Source organism: Lepidothrix coronata, unplaced genomic scaffold (assembly GCF_001604755.1).
Source record: "Lepidothrix coronata isolate B3197 unplaced genomic scaffold, Lepidothrix_coronata-1.0 Scaffold94, whole genome shotgun sequence".
Taxonomy (NCBI): Eukaryota; Metazoa; Chordata; class Aves; order Passeriformes; family Pipridae; genus Lepidothrix; species Lepidothrix coronata.
The window spans coordinates 2,515,475-2,534,866 of NW_016690274.1; the positions used below are offsets into that span (position 1 = coordinate 2,515,475).

General features: G+C 38.5%; 1 protein-coding gene across 1 annotated transcript in view; it reads right to left on the reverse strand.

Annotated features, from left to right (window-relative positions):
- MTHFD1L (methylenetetrahydrofolate dehydrogenase (NADP+ dependent) 1-like) overlaps positions 1–19,392 on the reverse strand; it is a 147,399-nt gene that overhangs the window by 118,132 nt on the left and 9,875 nt on the right. The window contains exons 8-11 of the mRNA XM_017821966.1: positions 12,718–12,829; positions 8,722–8,801; positions 7,926–8,023; positions 3,447–3,620 (exon numbers count right to left, since the gene is read on the reverse strand). Of these exons, the coding sequence (XP_017677455.1) occupies positions 3,447–3,620; positions 7,926–8,023; positions 8,722–8,801; positions 12,718–12,829 (464 nt within the window). The remainder of the gene's footprint in view (positions 1–3,446; positions 3,621–7,925; positions 8,024–8,721; positions 8,802–12,717; positions 12,830–19,392) is intronic.

The window sequence follows — 19,392 nt, forward strand, 5'->3', positions numbered from 1 at the left end:
TTGGACTGTCAGACAATTCAGTGCATCAACAGAGGGCTATTTTCCCCTCTTATTCTTCCCTGTATTTTTCCTTTATTATATGTTTTCCCTTTTTCTTAGCTTTTAAGTGCCTTGTGGCCCAAGAAACACAGTGAACAGAAATACAATCCAATACACACCTCTCAGAAGCTAAACGCAATTCCAAATCTGAAAATTGTATCCCCAAAGTATTTACCATCCATCATACAGCTTGTACAAGGCATTAAGTCAGTATTTATTTTCCTAACTTACTGAAAAAGTAGTTCATCACAGAACAATCTATTACTTCTAGGGGAAAAGTACTGATTTTAAATTTTCCAGCATTCAAAACCCAGCACTCTACTTGCTAAAAGCAGCATCATATTTCATAATTTTCCCACATTCTATTATTCCTCATCTTGCATTTTTGAAGTGAATGAGTTTCCAGAATTATCTGGTAAAAGCCACATCACTAGAGCATTTAGAAACAAAATGTTGCAGTATATACACACATACACTCTAACAAATTTTAGCTGTAACTTCATATTGTGTTTGCAAATATGCTATCTACATTCTTGAATGCATGATTAAGTTACCCCGGGCACTAAACTTAGTGGGTCATGCACAAGCTTCATTCATTTGCATGCTCTCAGCTTGCAATAAGTGGAGGCAGTTTGAGTTAACATATCCAGTGACATACTATTTAGCACACTAAAAGCCTGTATATAGGCAGTTAATGCCCAAGAACCAACTGCTACATGGTAACTCATGACTCTGTCCCTACAGTGTCTTAACACAAGCCCTATAACAAGCCAAACACAGAGACAATAAAAAAGCAAGAATGAAAAGAAGTGAAAGAAATGCTCTCCATACAGAACAGAATGAAAGTTATGAAGAAATAAAGTCTTCATCCTATTTTTGTGTGACATGATCTGTTAATCAAACTGCAATTTTTCAGCATACAAGTTTCTATTGGATGAGGCACTTAAATATATTTGTTTGCATTTAGAAAGAACAAAAAAGACTTTGAAGTTAGCAGCAACTTTTAAAAAAGCCATAAATACAGCCATCATTACAGATAAAGAGGTACATTTTAGTTGCATTTTACTGTTCAGAACACCAAGTTTGGTCTCTAGCATATCAAGAATAAACTAGAAGAGCATTTGCAGCAAATATTTATAATTCCTAGACACTGTGAAACATTTAAACCCAAATGTGCAATTACAGGCTCAAATGTTGCTGGCTGCATCATGGATGGAGGATGGAGATTTTGTAGTTTGTTGAATACACACACACACACTTTATACTCCCTTCACGTATGCAAAGTTCCCATCATACATTATAAATATTTCTGCCAGACCAAATAACCTGAAGTATAAGCATATATCTTAAATGTTTCCTCTGAACCACTGAAAATTTATTCTGAAGACCTATACTGCATCATTCTAAAAGAATTTCTAAATATCTTTGGTTATTGTGAACAAACACAATAATCCAAATGGCAGGTTTTGGTTGACCTTGCCTTGGCAGGCAGAGAACGAAGGCAACTAAGGATACTATTTCACTCCCTGATTTCCACACTTCAGTGATACCCGATTTTCATTGTACTGAACATCTCCTCATCAGATAGAGTTCCCTGCTTTTCTTAACATCATTGTTGTCTGCTACAGTTATTTCAGGAAATGAGAACAGCTGAGAGCATACAGACACACATTATATGTATATTTCATATGTAAAATATTTCGAAGTCAAGCTTTGAACTCTCTCAGAAGAATGTTCCCACTGTCATAGCTACCTTGCTACATAGCACTCCTCCTGCAGCAGATGTGGCTTTGTACTAACCCCACCAGATTCAATCACTTCAGAGACGTTAAAAATAACAACATATTGCATCATCAGGTTGTGTAGGCACCAAACTCAGCCGCTTGTTTGTGAAACACCATTCAGTATTTGTACGTGTTATATCAACTTAAGAAGATACAATTTTCTATTTGCTGCCATCTGCTCATCTTGCTAGTCAAAACTTCTGCATTTCTTCCACATGTATATAGGCTTTCTTCTGTGACAAAAATTGCTTGAGACACCTTCTTTGTAGAAGACAGGGAGACAAAGCAGTGTGAAGAAATGTAAGCACTTGTGTGCGCAATCTGACACAACTAAAATCCACCTGAATGGGGCATTGCAACGTGCTATCTTGCATCTCCAGACATTTTCAAATAACCTCTGCTTCTATGAGAGGTTTGCTGATAGAGAAGCCTGGTTCAGCCTGCAGCATGGTGCCCAGTTGATGCCGCTGACAACACGAGCATGAAAATACATGGCAGCAACTTTCTTCAAACTCAACCAAATGCTGAACATGTTTTTGTTTCTCCAATGCGGCAAAAAATCCCCAAACCAAAATAAAACTCTACCAAAAGAAACCAAGTTCAACCAGCATTTACTTCCTTCTCTTAACTGCTCCAGCACCCTCAAGAACATCTTTATATGCTGCACTTCTATCACACAGCTTTGAAGAAAGCTTCATAGCTTGCCTCAGCTTTGTAACATCAGGTCTCTCAGTCTACAACGGCTCCATCTCAGACAGTGCCAGAAATCCACTGTGTCCCCACAAGACGATAGTAAAGTAAACAGTTTGTGAAACACTAGCCGAGGTGAGGAATCAGTAGATCAAGACAGTTAAGAACAGCCTTCTCCTTCTGGATCAGCCTAAAACTGTATTTTAAACCTGAGTGGTTTTACTTAAAAGGAAGTAACCATATAGATTAACACAGAATATAACAAAACATTGCAATTTAAATATTAATGAAAACCTACATTTGTTCACAGGTAGAAGTTTCCACTTAGTAAACTAGGTGAATGAAAAAATTGTGTCACTGAACGCAAGAAAAACCCGAAGCTCTTCAGAAGAGAAGTGCATAATTCCTGCTGAGCTTAGCATTTGCTATAATCGTGGGAACGGCAAGCAGGATAAGCCTGCCTGGAGACATGTCTACATTTCAGAGAAAAAACGTGGCTTTTTAAACTTTGTAATCTGTTCTTCAATATAAAAGTATTTATTGTTAATATCAACAGATTAGCATGTAGCTTCTGTTAACATTTGTTTATAAACAGACACAATACAAGCAGCCTTAAATATCCAAGTTAAACAATTAAAATTCTGATAAAACAGTAAGAAAAACTCGATGCACCAACAGATAACATTTCACAGAATCATAGAACAAACTACCTTTTATAAAATATACTTTACTTCAGTAATAACAGTTTGGAAGAAAAGCTGTGTTACTTCAAAAAAGTTCAAAATCTGCTCACTTTCAGAACAGAGCAACATACAGATGAAAACATTCAGGATTCTTATTTGTGCAGTGTATAAAAAAAAAGATGTAAGTTGCATGTTTATATTAATATGAGTGGAAAGAGTGGACACTAATGATGTTGCAGTGCATTCTTACCCAGCAACTAGAACATATTTTCCATCTGGCTGATCCTTTAACCTTTCCAGCAGGGACAAACGTACTTTGGCTTTGGTTTGGCCATAGATCTCAATTTCATCTGTAAGCAATCCTATCTCCTTGGCAAGTACATCAACAGCTTTTGGACTCTGTGCTCGGGAAATCTCAATATCACTGGAAAGGAAAACAAATAGGAGACAGGAGATTTCTCTCAGCTTAGGTGGTCAACGACAGAGCACAAAACAACAGCAAATAATCCAACAATGGAGTTACTGTAATGAGTTTTTCAATCCTCTCTCACATTTTATTAACCAAACCTAAATATTAGCTAACACCTAATATAACATTGAAAATCACGTGCAGTGTTTGTTAATTGTTACAATTTCACAGAGTTCTCTCGTTTAATCAGACTCCAAATATTACGTAATGCTTTCATATCAAGCTAGAGACGTGTCTGCTGGATGCTCAAGCATGTCCCACTGGAATGGATGTTTCTGGTTTTGTTTTTCTTTCTCTTCTCCTCCCTCGCAGCACATTTCAGCGCATACAATTTACTGAAAAGTGCATACATTCCTTGCCCACAGTCACACAAACACATTAGCTATACCTGAGCGCCATGCAAGCTCAGCCTCGCTACTCCCCAGTGAGGGCACCAAAGGAAACAAGGCATTTGAAGACCAGCTCATGCTCTTCTAAAACACAGCTAAACTAAGCATGGCCACAAAGGAGGAGTTTAAAGTACAGGGCTCAGGCCAGACATCCAGTGAGCTTATGAATATCTCCAGCAAGGACTGGGAGTGGCAGCTGAGGCAAGCACACATCATAGATTACCTGAGGGGAGGTGGCTGTAGGCTAGGGGACACTACTGTATTTGGAATTCCTGACCTAAACCACCAGGGGTCTTTGGATTTAATACTCCTTTATGGATTTTTCATTTGGGAGCTTGGCCTAGTTGCCCATTATGTCCACATAAGCGTTTGGCAGCTATAAGCTCCTGCAGCAGTGAAGCCCAGGACCCAGCACACAAGATGTGAGGAGTTGTCTCCTTTGGCAACTTCAAAAATACTTTCAGCCTAACCAGGCTAAATTCCTTCCTGTAGTTTCAGTTGATTACAGTATTTTTAAAGATAGAATCTGGCAAGGGTATCAAAGCTAATGTCCTGAACTTTCAAACAGTCTGCAAGACCTTAAGTATCCACCAACGAACACAACACTACTGGCAGATCTCAGCTCTGTGTGTGGACTTTGGCTGTTTTCTGCATCTACCAGCAAACGATCAGTCTGTGCCAATTTAATTGCTCGCAATTCTCAGAGGACATCCCAAACTGGGACCATTATTCAATTATAATTCTCAAGTAGCCCACTTTTGCACCCTGCAGCAGCTAAGTGAAATCCAGAAACCATCCATCCAAGCAATGACATAATCCAGTACTACAGGACAAGAAGTTACTCAATCACAGCACTAACCTGGAATCCACTTTCTTTCAAAGACACACTAAGCTCATCCTCTTTCATAGAAGGATATACCTTTGACTTTCTTATGCATTACTTCAAGCACAACTAGCAATAAAAATATAACATGAACAGAAGATGGAGTGGCTTTCAAACATCACATGGCAAAGAATATCTCAAGTTTTCATTGAGAACTTTCTATACAAAGTCCCAGAAAACTATTGGTAAGTGGATGACAGTGTGGTCCCTTAAAGATTTAAGCACAGAAAATTTTCAGGGTGACTATTCTATTCATCAAGTAATTGATGCATTTGACAAGAGGAGAAGGATGTAGACTAAAATGACAAAGTTAATTTGCCTTTTTTAGCTCCTATTAAATATATTGGCCTCTTTACTAAAAGACAGAAGCTATTATTTCAAATCTCAGGCCAGACTATCAGGACTCCCTGCAGCAACCTCAGCCCTTCCTATTTCCCTCATTTCTTCCTCCTCTTCTCCTGCAAGAAACAACGAGGCTTTTCCCAATCTGGAGGTACCAGTACCGGTAAAAAGTGGAAGAAGTGAAACTAACCAAGTTGAACACTTATAAATAAATTAAAAGGTAAAGAATTTCTAGATAAATTAAAATTAGATATATTTTTAGAAGTCAAGTAAAATTGACAGTGGATGCTAACAGTTATCCCTTGGCAAAACCACTGCTGTCATCACTTTCCCATTGAAATTCCCTCAAAAACCTTCAAAGCAACCAGACTTTTAACAACTTAGAATCCTTTTAATGACAGGTTGAACACCGATACAAGCAATAAAATGATAAAAGGCATAATTTAACAGTGAATTTACATTTATATGTTAACTACTACTGGGGCTATACAAAACATATGAAATGTTTGTATCTCGTCTATTATTTCTAGTAAATGTTTTTCCTAAAACACAAGAAATTAAAAGATTTGGTTACAACTAGCATTTAGAAATCTAGATTTGTAGATGGCTCTTTTAGTCTGACAATATATTAGAAATAATAGAATTACTCAATAATTCTGCATGAATGAAAATTGTTAGGCAAGACGTCCACCACTGACAATGGTAAGTGATAATTTAAAAAATGCAGGAAAATGTAAAAGATGGGGGAAGGCTGTACATCTACTCACCTGTGTGCTGTTTTTTTTTTTTACTGCATATTTGTAAGAAAATTTTCCATTCCATATCCAATAGATTTGGAAATACTTCAATTAACACCCAGATCTCACAGAAATCAAAAAGCAGATGTTCTTAGTTTTAGTGCTTAAGCAACTTTGCCTCATTTTCAATGAAAACTCCATCTGTTTCCACACAAAGTGGTTTATTACTGCAAGATTACATTTTATTACAGGATACTTTCCATCTGAAGGGTTTCTTTACATTTAAAGAAAAAAAGACATAAAGCTATAGAGTCAACAGAAAAATGCAGGTCCTATTACTGGTTATATTATATGCCATTATATATTAATTATGTAATTATTTATGTACTAAACACACAGTGTTGTAGAGAGGGTTGGGAATAATGTTTTTCCAGGGTTTTTTTACCATCATACTCATGACATCACATACTTTAATCTAACTTTTAACTGTATTATTTAAGGCTAGTTTTTTCTGGCTTTAGTTCTAGAAATTGAACATGCTGGCCCAGGAAAAGCACAAGCATTTCTTCCCCCTTGTGCCCCTGGATACAACAGAAAACTCATTCTTTTGGCATCTCTGTTTTAAACTACAACTGTGTCCATTGCCATTCAACTGCTGTAAGAAAACAGTGAAAAGTGAATCAAAATGCTTAGAGAAGAAAACATTTTGTTTCAGCTTTCCCAAAACACAGCAGTAGGACTCAGAATTACAGAATCACTGAGTGGCTGAGGTTGGAAGGGACCTCTGGAGGTCATTTGCTCCAACCCCCTGCTCATGTAGGGACATCTAGTTGCCCAGGACTGTGTCTAGGTGGCTTTTGAATATCTCCTATGATGGACTCTCCACAACCTCCCTGGACAATCTGTGTCAAAGTTTGGTCAACCTCACAGTGAAAAAGTGTTTCCTGATGTTCATGGAGCTTCCTGTGTTTCAGTTTGCGCCCATCGCCTCTGGTCCTGTCACCGGGCACCGCTGAAAAGAGCCTGGCTTGGTCCTCTTTGTATTATTGTACATTGTATTTATACACACTGATAAGATCCTTCAGAGCCTCCTATCCTCCAGGCTAAGCAGTCCCAGCTCTCTCTGACTTTCTGAAGCGAGGTCCCTTCAGCGTCTGCATGGCCAAGAAGCAGGCATACAAATAATCACAAAAAAATTTCAACACTCTCCTGCGTGGCAGAATCTCATCTCAAGTACTCAGTTCCTCCCTCCATCAGCCAACATAACCAACAAGTAGCAAAGCACTTTAGCACAGTAAAGGGCTCAGGCTGCTCTAAATGTCAGAGATGTCAGCAGCTGTGCCGAGGCAGACCTGAAATCCCTGTGGCCTGACATGGGTCTTGGGAGGTGAATGACAGGAACTGATTGAAAAGATTCTGGTTATGAGAATAAATATGCTTCCTGGTTTTCACACCCACAGAGGAATTTAAAAGTCTAATGCTGAAGAAAGTACTTCTGCTGAGGGAAGGAAATAAATACAAACTCAAATGCCACTGAAATCACTGAGCCTTAACTAAACACCTTCCTACATCAGGGTTTAGCCATTAGGAACTTCACATATTTTTTATTTCTGTTGATGTTGCAGAAAGCTTCAACTCCTTTCCTCAACAAAACCTTCCAGCTATAGGTCTTCATTAAACAAAGCTCGACTCCAGTGCACATCATAAAAGTAAAAATTGATAGAAAACAGAAGGATATTGTCCCAATGAGGCATACAAGAGAATACCACCACATGTAGTCAACATAACATTAAAAATTCATTAGGTATGGGCCATTTTTACATTTGTCATGTTTAACACTGTCACATTTAACACTTGCCCACTCTTTAAATATTTTATTAAATTTTAGTTCTTTAAAAGCACTTATTACCTGGGCACTGGGGAGAGGGGCTGCAGTTTCAAGCAGTGCAGGTTCCACTTTCTGTACTGATGGGACTGGATCCATCGCTCCATGGTTTTTACCATGTTCTGGTTTTAAACAAGGAAACGGCACACACCAGCTGCATCATAAATGCTGAACACTGATTTCAAACTATCTCAAGAGTATGTTGAAATAACTTCTACTGCAAAGGCTAACAAAAAACCCCAAACTTAAAAATCTTTCTATTTCATGGTTTTAGGACAAAAACACTGTCATATTGTTTGACCACGTTTCAAAACAAAACAAAACTCCATTAACACGTAAATGGGCAGAAAAAAGTCTCTAATTAGGCACGGGGAGATTTTATTCCGGTAAGATGGAGAATTACTAGTCTTCTCTCACACCATAAAAATAATGGAAGATACTAATTGTTCATTGACTGACTTATGCTGCTTCCACATTAAGTAACAAACTTTTGAACCCCTCTATACATGATGACACAAAAGTATGGACAGATATAATTAATCTTCACTGTCTTACCAGAATAAGTGACATTAGTCTATTGATACAAGTGCTTCTGCCAAGCTTTACTGTATTCACCAGAATTGTAACATTTCATTTTTAATTTGCCTTTCTCTAATTAAATGTAGCAGGCATTACATTAATCTGATTAAGAGTTGCTATTAAAATGGGAGGCAGGTAAGATGTTCAAAAGAGCAAAAAAAAGTTAAAATCTAAACTGCAGAAGCAATTTCTAGAGCTTACAGAAAGAGCAATAAATCTGCAACACAAAAGTTACACTAACCTGCATTCTCATTGCTATTGCAAGAGAACCAACAGCGTTTTCTGCAGCAGAGGGGTTTTGCTGACCATAGTTGCATTTCTCTGTAAAATATAAGTATTGCACTAATAAATCACAAAGCTTTTGTGAGTGGGAGCATGTGTATTTGAAAGTTATGTCCAAATAAAAAATTTCTGAATGTTGACTTGAAATTTAACAATGTTACTGACAAAATTATAGGTGGCTTACTTAATATTTCAAATGAAATCCCCCACAAGGATGGATATACTGTGAAAATCAGAGAGTAACTGTATGCTCTGAAACATATTACACAAACACGTAAGAAAATTCACACGTAAGAAAATTCACACAGCTGTGAGGATTTGAAAAGCCATACATATTCTTAAACAGAACACGTAAATGAACATGGTAAAGACTGTTTTCTCAACACACCTCTTACAGCAAAAGAGAACAATGAAATGATCACAAAATACTATATACGATTATTAACCAATGGGATTTATAGTTTGGAAACAGAATATGTGAATTTTTTTGAGCAGCAAAAGTTATCTTCATCAATGTGACATTAAAAGTAGATATTCTGAAAAATCTATACAATTCAGAGTGACTCCAACTTGAGGCAGTTATCATTGTTTCTAGTGGCAATATATCAAATAATAATCATACATTAGCTACCCTAACCAAACAAATTATTTTGTCATTTTGCTGTGATCCTTCTTCTGGCTTGTTCTTCTGTTATTGTTTATTGATTTTTATCTAGACACAATTTCTCCAAAATTCACATCCTAGTCTCTGTGGGCATATCAAGGCCCTAGCTGCATTCTGAAGGGCGTAGACATAACTGTAATAAAAAAATAACAACTGTACACTGACAGCTTTAACCTTTCCCCCACAGGGGAACTGAAGTGCAAACCCTGACCTGGTCAAGCTCTCCTTCTACTCACCCCATCCGTACTAGTCATAAAACACTCACGTTGTCTTGCACAATTACCCCTCCCGACAAGGGTCCCAGTTGCAGTGAGGCACAGAGAACTCAGACTGGAGCCAGTGTGGCAGGCAGAAGGAGCCAGCACCCCACCACCCCCACCCAGTTCCAGCTCACTCTGTCACATCCATCACTGAGAGAGCAAGAGACCATCTCTGCAGACACCCTTAGTCTCATTCTGTGCGAATCCTAATCCTTTCTCAAACTTTCTTGCCAACAGGCACCTATACATCAGTGACAAAGGCAACCAAGCAGAAGGTAACAGTCCTGATATTCAACTCTAATTAAGAAAGTGTTGGAAAAATCCTTCTACTTACATTTACACTTGCTATTAAAAAAAACAAACAACGAAACAACAAAATCTTCTGGAGATGTTCAGCTTTAGATACAGACAGAAGAGTTTTACTGGAACAGTTTATCACAGTCATAAGCTGACTGTTGTTGCTTTGAGATCAGGCTGGGAGAGCTGCCAAATATAAATGAAGTAGGGAAAATGGAGTTTAAAACCCCCTTTCAGACAGCTGTGCTTTACAGAGACATTTTGGCTTTTTATGTTATTTGGCTTAATATGACTTTTTTATCAGGGCAGAGCTAGCACGTGTGTAAATACATATCAGAATTAGACAATTCCCTTCAATAAACTACTTCTCCTAGATTGCCTATGCTACACAGTCACCCCACAAATGACTAACCAGGCTTTTACAGGGGTGAAGGCAAAGTTAGAGGTGAAAGTCATGCACACATGGAATTAGCAAGACAATCACAGGATTGCAACACTCTCTTAGGATAAATTTTCCAAATGGGAGCTGGAATAGTGCTCTGCTTTGGACTATGGTCAGATCAGCTACAGACATTATGATCCCTCCTCTGAATTGTACCCTGTTGTGCAGATGGGTGAGAGCTGCTGCCATGTACTACCTGTCTGCTCATGCAGCTGAGAATAGAGAAGAGGTGGGGAAATGGTTGAATTTCCTACTAACATACTTAAAACCATATAGGTTTCAGCTGTCAAGTGATCCCAAAGAAATTGGATATCAAATCCCAAATAATTCTGGCATCCTTAAGTTTTGTTCAGAAACTTATTTTCATTTCTATACATTCACATTTAAAGTATATTCTTGCAAGACACTACCAGCACTCACCTGATTCCAAGATCCTTAGTGCAACAGCAGCAGATGTTGCACCGCTAGAAAATTCTGAAATTTTTGAAATGTTGCTAGAACATCTTAAAACTGTGATAATTTAAAAATCTTTGCTTAGATTAAAAAATACTTGAAAAAGAATTTTGTCACTTTGCAGTGAGCACTTTTAGCTCTACTCTCCTGGCTTACATCATTATATTTCCCCAGTTCACCTATGTCCTTGCAAATTTTGAGTGTTTTTAAAACATGCAAGTGTGTTAGACTTCATATACGCTCATTTAAGATAGAAATCCAGCCACCATCTAGCAGGAACAAAAGTTACTTCATGGCCATTAGTGCTTTCAGGCTTCATTTAGCTCCTGTGATCCCACAGATGTTAAGCTGGACATTTCTAAAGCAAGAAAAAATCCAGAACAATTTCCAAGCACCTCTGCCAGATTCCATGAAAGTGAAGAATCAGTTATAAGACTCAGTTGTTTCTCCAAGGTCGTAACTGCTCCACAGTGGGCTTTTCACAAACATCTTGCAATTAAACTAAGTGCATTCTTCCTGTCAGACACCTGTCTTTCAGGTACCTCTCTAGTAAGCTTTGAGACCAGCATTTTTTAAAGCTGCTAAAATGCATTTCTTCTATAATTTTGGAGTTTCTGCAAGGTGTTGACAACATCAAAAGCATAATCATAAAGACAGATAAACATTTGGTAGATAAGTTCTATTTAAATTATCATTATAAAAATCTCAAAAATTTCAAAAAAAAAAAAAAAAGCAGTACTTAACACAGTCCACTGCTACAACTTTAAAAATGCAAAGAAATGTATACGCTTATGCCAAATCTTACATTTCATGCCTAAAAAAAGGAATGTTGCTTTGATATGTAATGCAGTTTTTCTAATAGCACTCTTTCAGGGAAGGGAAACACTAATCTTATCTAGAGTTCTATAGAGCAACTAAGGCATGAAGATATTTAAGTCTCAAGACATAGTATATATTGCAGAACTTTTAGGCCTCTGAAGGCTCAGACTCCTTCTACAACGGAAGGAGAGAACTGGGTGTCCAAAAGTGGGACTTGCACTAGACAACATAGTGCTGGGAGAGTCCAGTCACTAGTGGTGCCCGCTCAGGCTGCAAGGACCGGCTTATCCCCATCCTGCCAGAACAGACCTGCGCCTCTGCCCCAAGTCTGACATACAAGAGGTTTCTGCTTAGAAGCCTTAAATGAGGAGGGGAGATTCCCTTTCATTTATTTATTTATAGGTACTACTGCTGTAACACCACTCCCTCTCTTCTCTGCCCCTTTATCTTTCTCCTCCATTCCCCCTTCATGTTAGACCATGTTATACTAGGGAGGAGGGAGGTGAATTCAAACTCTTTTTTGTAGGAATAATTACTGCAGGAGACATTCTGCCTCTTCTTAGCTATACATGATTTCTTCACTCCCTCCTGCACCATTCTCTGCAGACAGCTTTACAGCACTTCAGAGTTGGTATTTTTTCCCTTCTCTTTTTCGCATGTTCCAGGTGAGACCACAGAAGTCACAGGATAACACACTGTACAAAACAGCACTAAGTAATAGTTCATCTTATGACCCAAAAATCTTCTCTCTGAAGTCTTTGAATCCATAGGATCATCACTTATTTAACAATCCTGGTATGAAGAACCTGTTCCAACCTTTCTTACCCCACCTGACATCTTTTTCTTATTTATACATCAGAGAAACATGTATACATACCCTGTACACAAACACACACCTTTCAAGGCCCCCTCCCAAAGATGCAGCTTTTAACCACACTGCATTATCACCAAGATGTCACACACATTTCAAGGACTCACTGCACATCACTTGTAGGAACTGCTATCTTTAACACCTCTTACCTGACAGCATGTCATGAGAACAACTGATAATGGTGGTTCCAGGCTTTATCCCGCTCACAGGAACATCATTGGGTTTCATACTGCCAAATACCACCACATCCGCGTGACGAAGCTAGGGATGTGGTGTAACACCCCACAAGGACAAAACAAGCATTTCATGTTAGAAATACATACTTTAATATGCATCTTAAAGATATTCAGACTTATACAGCAATAGCCTTTTGAGCAAAGCATTTACAGACAACAAGAACATAGAAAAAAAAAAAGATGCAAACTGATGGCTTGATTCTTACCCTCCATGAAATTTAAGAACAATAGCATTTAAAATGAAGTTAGGTAAACAAACTGTGAGATCAGGCGAGTGAGGTCAGAGTCAGCATCAATAATACTTAAAAGGGGATTACATCCTTCCAAATAAAAAGTTCTATCATTGTCCTAAAGACCAAGGTAACTTGGAGCAACTTAAGAAAAAGAAGGGTTGAATGACAGTAAATAGGCAATTATAAAGCGTATAGTCAGATTATCACAGTAGAAAACCAGGCCAGCTGATGGGAACGCAAGATGACCTGATCTGCAAACGTCAGTGTTTTTGAAGAACGCCAATTAAAGCATCTTTTTTCCTTCTCAGTTCACGTTTGCTAATCAGTGCCTGTGATTTACTTCAACCTGGCAGATGCTGGAGTAAAAATGGTTATGACAAAAATTCTTATAACCAAAGTTATAACGTAAAGTGCCTTTCTTTCCCCACCTTCTCTGAAGCAGGGTCCTGTACCAATTATAAGAATCACCATGAGGTAAGGGACAGCACCAGAGGCAGATGTATAAAGATCCACTAAAAAAGCCACAGCATTGTGCTTGAATGTAAAAATTATTTCAGAGATACAGTGATTTTGGTAATATATTGAACAAATGTAAATTAATTCCAAGTGTAACAAACTCAGTGAGCCTCACAAATTGATTTCTGACTGACAAGCGTTCCAGCTTCTTTTTTGGCCAAAAGCGCTCTGACGCAACCCTGCCCAACACTCCTGCCAAGAAAGAACAGCTACAAATCCTGTCAGGATAGCAGGTTTTTGGCAAAGCTGAGCATCCAGGAGGGAAGAAGAGCATAACTGCTGCGGAAAAGGCAGAAAACAAAAAAAGCTCCATCTTCCCCTCAGAGGATGCAAGGATCGCCTAACCCTCCTTAGAGATCCACATGTGGAAACAAAGCCAAAAGTGTGGGAGAAGATTTACTGGCTTGACAAATGACTAATGCAATGAGCTGATTCAGACTTCAGTCACAAGTTTCACAGCACTCCTGTGATTGCCTGCAAACAGTCATTCAGCCTTATCCAAATTGCTCTCACTCCTGAGCGTGGTGAGAATATCAGCTTACGTGCCACTCCTAGAAGGCCACATAAGTCATAATGCTTGACCAGCAACAGGTCAAATGATACTGAGAAATCTGCAAGCAAATCTGGATAAAAAGATGCTGTGATGACTTGTGAACCAAGAATACTACGCTGTAGGCACACTTCTGCTCTGCAAAAGGAGGCAACCTCTGCTGCAACAGTCAACATCAACACAGAGAAAAACAGTGATTTTTCTCAGTTACATGACCACAGCATTTTTTTGGTAAGAAATCACATACTGAAAGTCAGGATGCCTTCCCATGCAAAGCCTCTGGGACAAGGACTAAGCTTTGCACACCACTTAGCATTGTGAATTGATGAACCAGTTGAGAGCTGTATGCAACAAGTAATAATTTTGATGAATGTTCAGCCAACATACTTTAGACAAAATTGATTCAATGTAACTATAATGCCAGAAAACAAGTGATGGGGCCAAATACTCATCTCTATGACTACCAACCCTAATGTTGAAAAATGTTCTTAACAGCTGAACACAATTATTTTTCTAGCCAATGTTAAAACTGGTTTGGATAGCTAACATCACACGTATCCATAAATTTACCAGAAAACCAGCTGAACCTTTTATCTCATTGCCCTGCCCCATCTCCTCCATGAAAAAGGTTGTACCATATGGCAGCAAAACAGTTGTCCCGTGGGTTGAAAACACACTGATCTCTCAGAGTCTTCCCCAATGTGATTTCCTTTTCCTTATTTCACAAAGAAAATAATATTTTATGTGCAACTATTGAACAAGTTCCTGCAGAGTCGATAAAAGATATATCACAAACGCTTTACAGAATTTTTTTTTCCCCTGTGAAAAGCATTTTTAAAAAGTATATCCAGAAACTGGGAGAGCAAGTCCACTGAAAGCAAAATAGTTGTTTACAGACTTCTGGGTGTCCTTGGAAGAGCTTTATGTGATCTCCATCAAACTTTGGTTTCACTTGCAAGAAGTTGCGTCCATACCTCCTCTGTTGATTTTTTTTCTCCCTTGCCCTTCTCTTTTGACAGCTGTTTAGTCACTGAAGCAAGAAGCAAGCCTTGGGATGCATGTGCAGAGTTATTTCCAACCAATCCCAGACGTTAGAGATGGAAAAGTCCTATGAAATCATCACATTCAACCTCCCTAGCAAATGCACCACACAGTCCCTGGACAGAGGACACATCTGACAGGAACCAGATGCTACAGGAAGCCATAGCCAGAAGGTCAAGGAGATACCCACGAGGGAGAACACATGGCTGACTGCCCCATGCTCCCTGGATAGCAAGGCTGTGTCCCACCAGGCTGGCTAGAGGAAGGAATGACAAGCATCATGCCAAATCCTCCTTAATGTGCTAGGCAATAGGCTGAAGACAAAGTAAGCCAATAGTCCAGTAGTATCTTGCCTTCTCACCGGTAAATATTTTTTCAGTTGGGAAGAGTTGTGCCAACAAATAATCTGAAACCTTACCTCATAACAAAATATGATTCTCTCCACCAAGATTTAAGTAGAAGCAGATTAAGAAGCCCCACCCATTCACAAGACAGAACACCAAATGTTAAAACAATACAGACTTTCCAGCCAAGTATTTAATGATAATGGTACAAAGTAGTTGTCTATTACAGATAACTGAAACTCCATTTTGCTGTGAAATCCGCATAAAAATTTCATTTTCCCATAGTTTAAAAAAGCCATTTTAAAATACATGATCAAACAAAATAAAAATTAAAATTAATATTTGAAATGTAAAAGTCCTTGTTTCCTGGGTATGAAGCTAGGCTATATAAAATTTAAGAGATGGGATGAGGAATAGAAACCTGATTAAAAGTCTTTTCAGAACTCTCTTTAGCAAAAAAATCTTTATTCACATCAGTTTACATATCAGGTTCCACTTCAATCACAGCAACTCTAATTACTTCCTGAAATCTTGAAAATTTTATAAGTCAGTGACTAGTTTCAGGTACTTTTTTCACTAAGGTATGTTCTCCTTATGTGGTTTCTTCCAGCTCTATCTCTACCTCAGGAAAGTCAGGGTTTGCAAATCATTAGCAACCCAGCAGAACATGATCCCTTCCCACCCAGCCAGACTCCTCAGGGATGAACCAGAGCAAGTGGCCAATAGCTCCCTGCTACCATCTTCTTGCCCAGACACTGACCACCCCTTCCCTACCACATCGGCCTGAATGCACTTGCTCTACATAGTGCACATGAAAATCAAGTCCACATTTCTACTGTGGGCTCGAGCCTACTGCTTTAGCAACTGTTCCTCTAGCTTACAGACAGGGGATAAATTTCAAAATTACAAGGAACAGAGGTGATGTGCATAAAATGTTGAAGTAGAAATACTTTGTCTACATCATCATCACTAGAAACTCTCATGCAGCTTCCCCTCCTCTCCTCTTATGGGATCCATATACCTCGTCTCATGTTCTTTCATGTTTACAATATGAAGTGCATTTTTCTGCTCATACCAAGACTCTTGCTCTTATCAAGACAGCAAAAGCAGGATAGTAAATGACTAAGAGATGTCTAAAAGTTTGAAGCTTAAGCATTGGCTCTAAGGAAAAGCAGACTGTGGCCAAAAGAAGTTCTTTTTCAAGTTGGAAAGGAACTTTCCATTCAGCNTTATAGTCCTCAACCAGGCTTTTCCAAACAACTTTTCTATTCCTAATTATACCTAGATAGACCAATTTTCAGTTCTTTTACAATAAAATGTAGGATAGCAACTCTCTCAAAACAGGCACGATGTGGTTCACACATGGGCTATGTTAAAGATGACATGCTGAAATGATGACTGACTGAATTTAGATGACTGAAACAAAATTCTGTTTTCTTACAAGTACTAAGTATTACCCATGTTTTGGCAAGGAAATAATCTGTATTTTTCAATATGAATCTACTTGATAACCTCCTTTTAAACTAGAAAACATAATTCTACCATGATAAAGGATTAAGCACATCTGTTCCCATTCTTCATCTAATACTGAATCAACTTTTAGGTACTCCCATTTTAACATTACAAGGGAGACGTTCCTGAAAGTATGTCACTAGGTCATTCTTCAGGCACAATGCAGTGAATGTGCTTTCAAGAGTTATCTACACAAAGCTTAACAGAGCGATAACATCTTAACAATTTCCACCAAAATGCTTATGTCTACCTCTTACTTCATAATTTCTTTTACACTGAACATATCAATGGCAAAAGAACAACATTTCCTCATGGCAACTAATGCACAGATGTGCCAGAACCTTCTGAAATGTTTTCTTTCCTTTGTAATTTTATTTGAAAACTCAGGAAGCTCAAGAGCGCTGAAAGACATGGCTCAGCTGTGCCGTGATGATTATTTTTAAGAAATGAAGTAAAGCAAACCTGAAATGGAACAAAAAGAGATATTAACCTGTTCACCTAAAAAGTGAAGTGAGGAGGGAAAAGAACATTGAAAGTGGGTCCACTATTCATTCATCTCAAAGCAAGGAAATGAAAAGTACTGTTATTTATTTCATTCCCTTTTCCTGCCATAGGACAGAAAAGACTTGCCTTAAAGGAGCACACTAAATCAGATGGTAGATGGTATTATGCTGTTTGCCAGGAGAGCTATCCCTACACTGTTAGACTTTTCCTAAGGTAGACTAAAACATACCTTCCTCTTGATCATTGTCAAAATATTTTTGCAAAAGTGCATGAGTAACAGAAGTAATTACAAGTCCATAGCAATACAAAACCTTACCCAAAAAACCCAACAATCTTAGTGTTGTGTGACTCATTTAAATTGAAAGAATTTCTAAAGAAAACACTTGTTATGCTGTCCTTTTTAAAAGAAGAACAAATCAACAGAACTAGCCTAAGGTAATTTAGTACCTACTTAAGAAAGGCATTACATCATTAAGGTCAGAGTTACTGCTTCAGTGCAAACTGGCCTGGCCAATGGATTAATACAAATAATATACATCTACCTTTAAGATAAAATTTTCCTTTCCTATTATACATTGTGAAACAAATGCATACCAGCAAAAAGTTTATACTCTTTGTATGTTAATCTCTCACTTCATAAGTGAAGTTATTATGCTACAACAGGTAATACTTCCAAACAACAGCACACAGACTGCTACTGTAGAGGCATTGTATTCAGAGAAAGGAGAAGTTAGTGCATTGTACAGGAAAAACAAAACATGAATTAATTCTTCCAAATCTTGGAAAAGCCTCAACATTGACTAACATATTTTCTTATTTGAAATTCAAATGAAAAAAAAACCTCATGAGAAGAAACCTTGTGAACCTTTTAAACTGTTTTTACTTAATTGGCATTTTAAACAAGCAGAAGAATATCATATCATATATTCATATCACCAGCTATAATCATGTTATCTAAAAACATTGTACTTCAAATACAGGTTGCCATGAGACAGCAGTACCTTGTTGTTGAGTAGGAAACCTGTGCTCAGTTTCTGACTCTGCAGCTTCTGGGAATATGAAACAGTTTTCCCTGAATGCACTAGATTTTATCAAGGAGCTAGAGTTAACTATCAGAGTATATCCAGACAGTTCAGCAGTGCTCTGGGGATTACTGGTGACATGTTGCTCCAGGCTTACAGGCAAGGAAGAGGAAGGTAGGTTTCCCCTGACCTCTGCTGATTAGTCCCGCAGGTAAAGCACAAACTCCTTCACTGCCAACAGTTAAAATGAACCTGAGAAGACTGATGTGCAAAGCCTCAAACTTAGGCCTCTCGTTCTGTTTTCCATCAGTGACCTGCTGCAAAAGGTAAGCTATGGGGAATGCCAAAAAGCAAAGCATGATTATGGGAAAGCATGTGGATGGAAGGAAACAGATTTCTCTCCAGCTATAGACAGCACTGCACAAGCAGCTATGGGCTCAATCCAGATTTTTTGCTGTGAACCAGTGGAAACACCTCTGGTCACCCTGTCACCCGCACCATCCAGCCCAAAGCAGTCCTCTAGCACAACCCTAAGCAACAAGAAATAACTGAAGAATGAGACATGGCAAGGATCAAGTTCACAGTGCTCTGTCTCCAACAGAGGCATATGTTTCCTAAGTGCTGTCAGTCACTTAAAAGCCCAGAGCTGAGACAAGCCTGACAAAAACATCTGCAGCTGTGAAAACATGAGTTTGCCAGAGAACTTTCTATCACAGCTGCTCAAATTTATTTCCTCCTCCTGTCCTTGCCTCCAAAGCCCGGAGGTGTGACACAATCATTTTGCCTTGGCTGCCACCCTGTGGTACAAGCTGTCAAATACTAGAGCTGTCCCGGGCACCTCACCCCTACAGCCACTGGCAAACCAG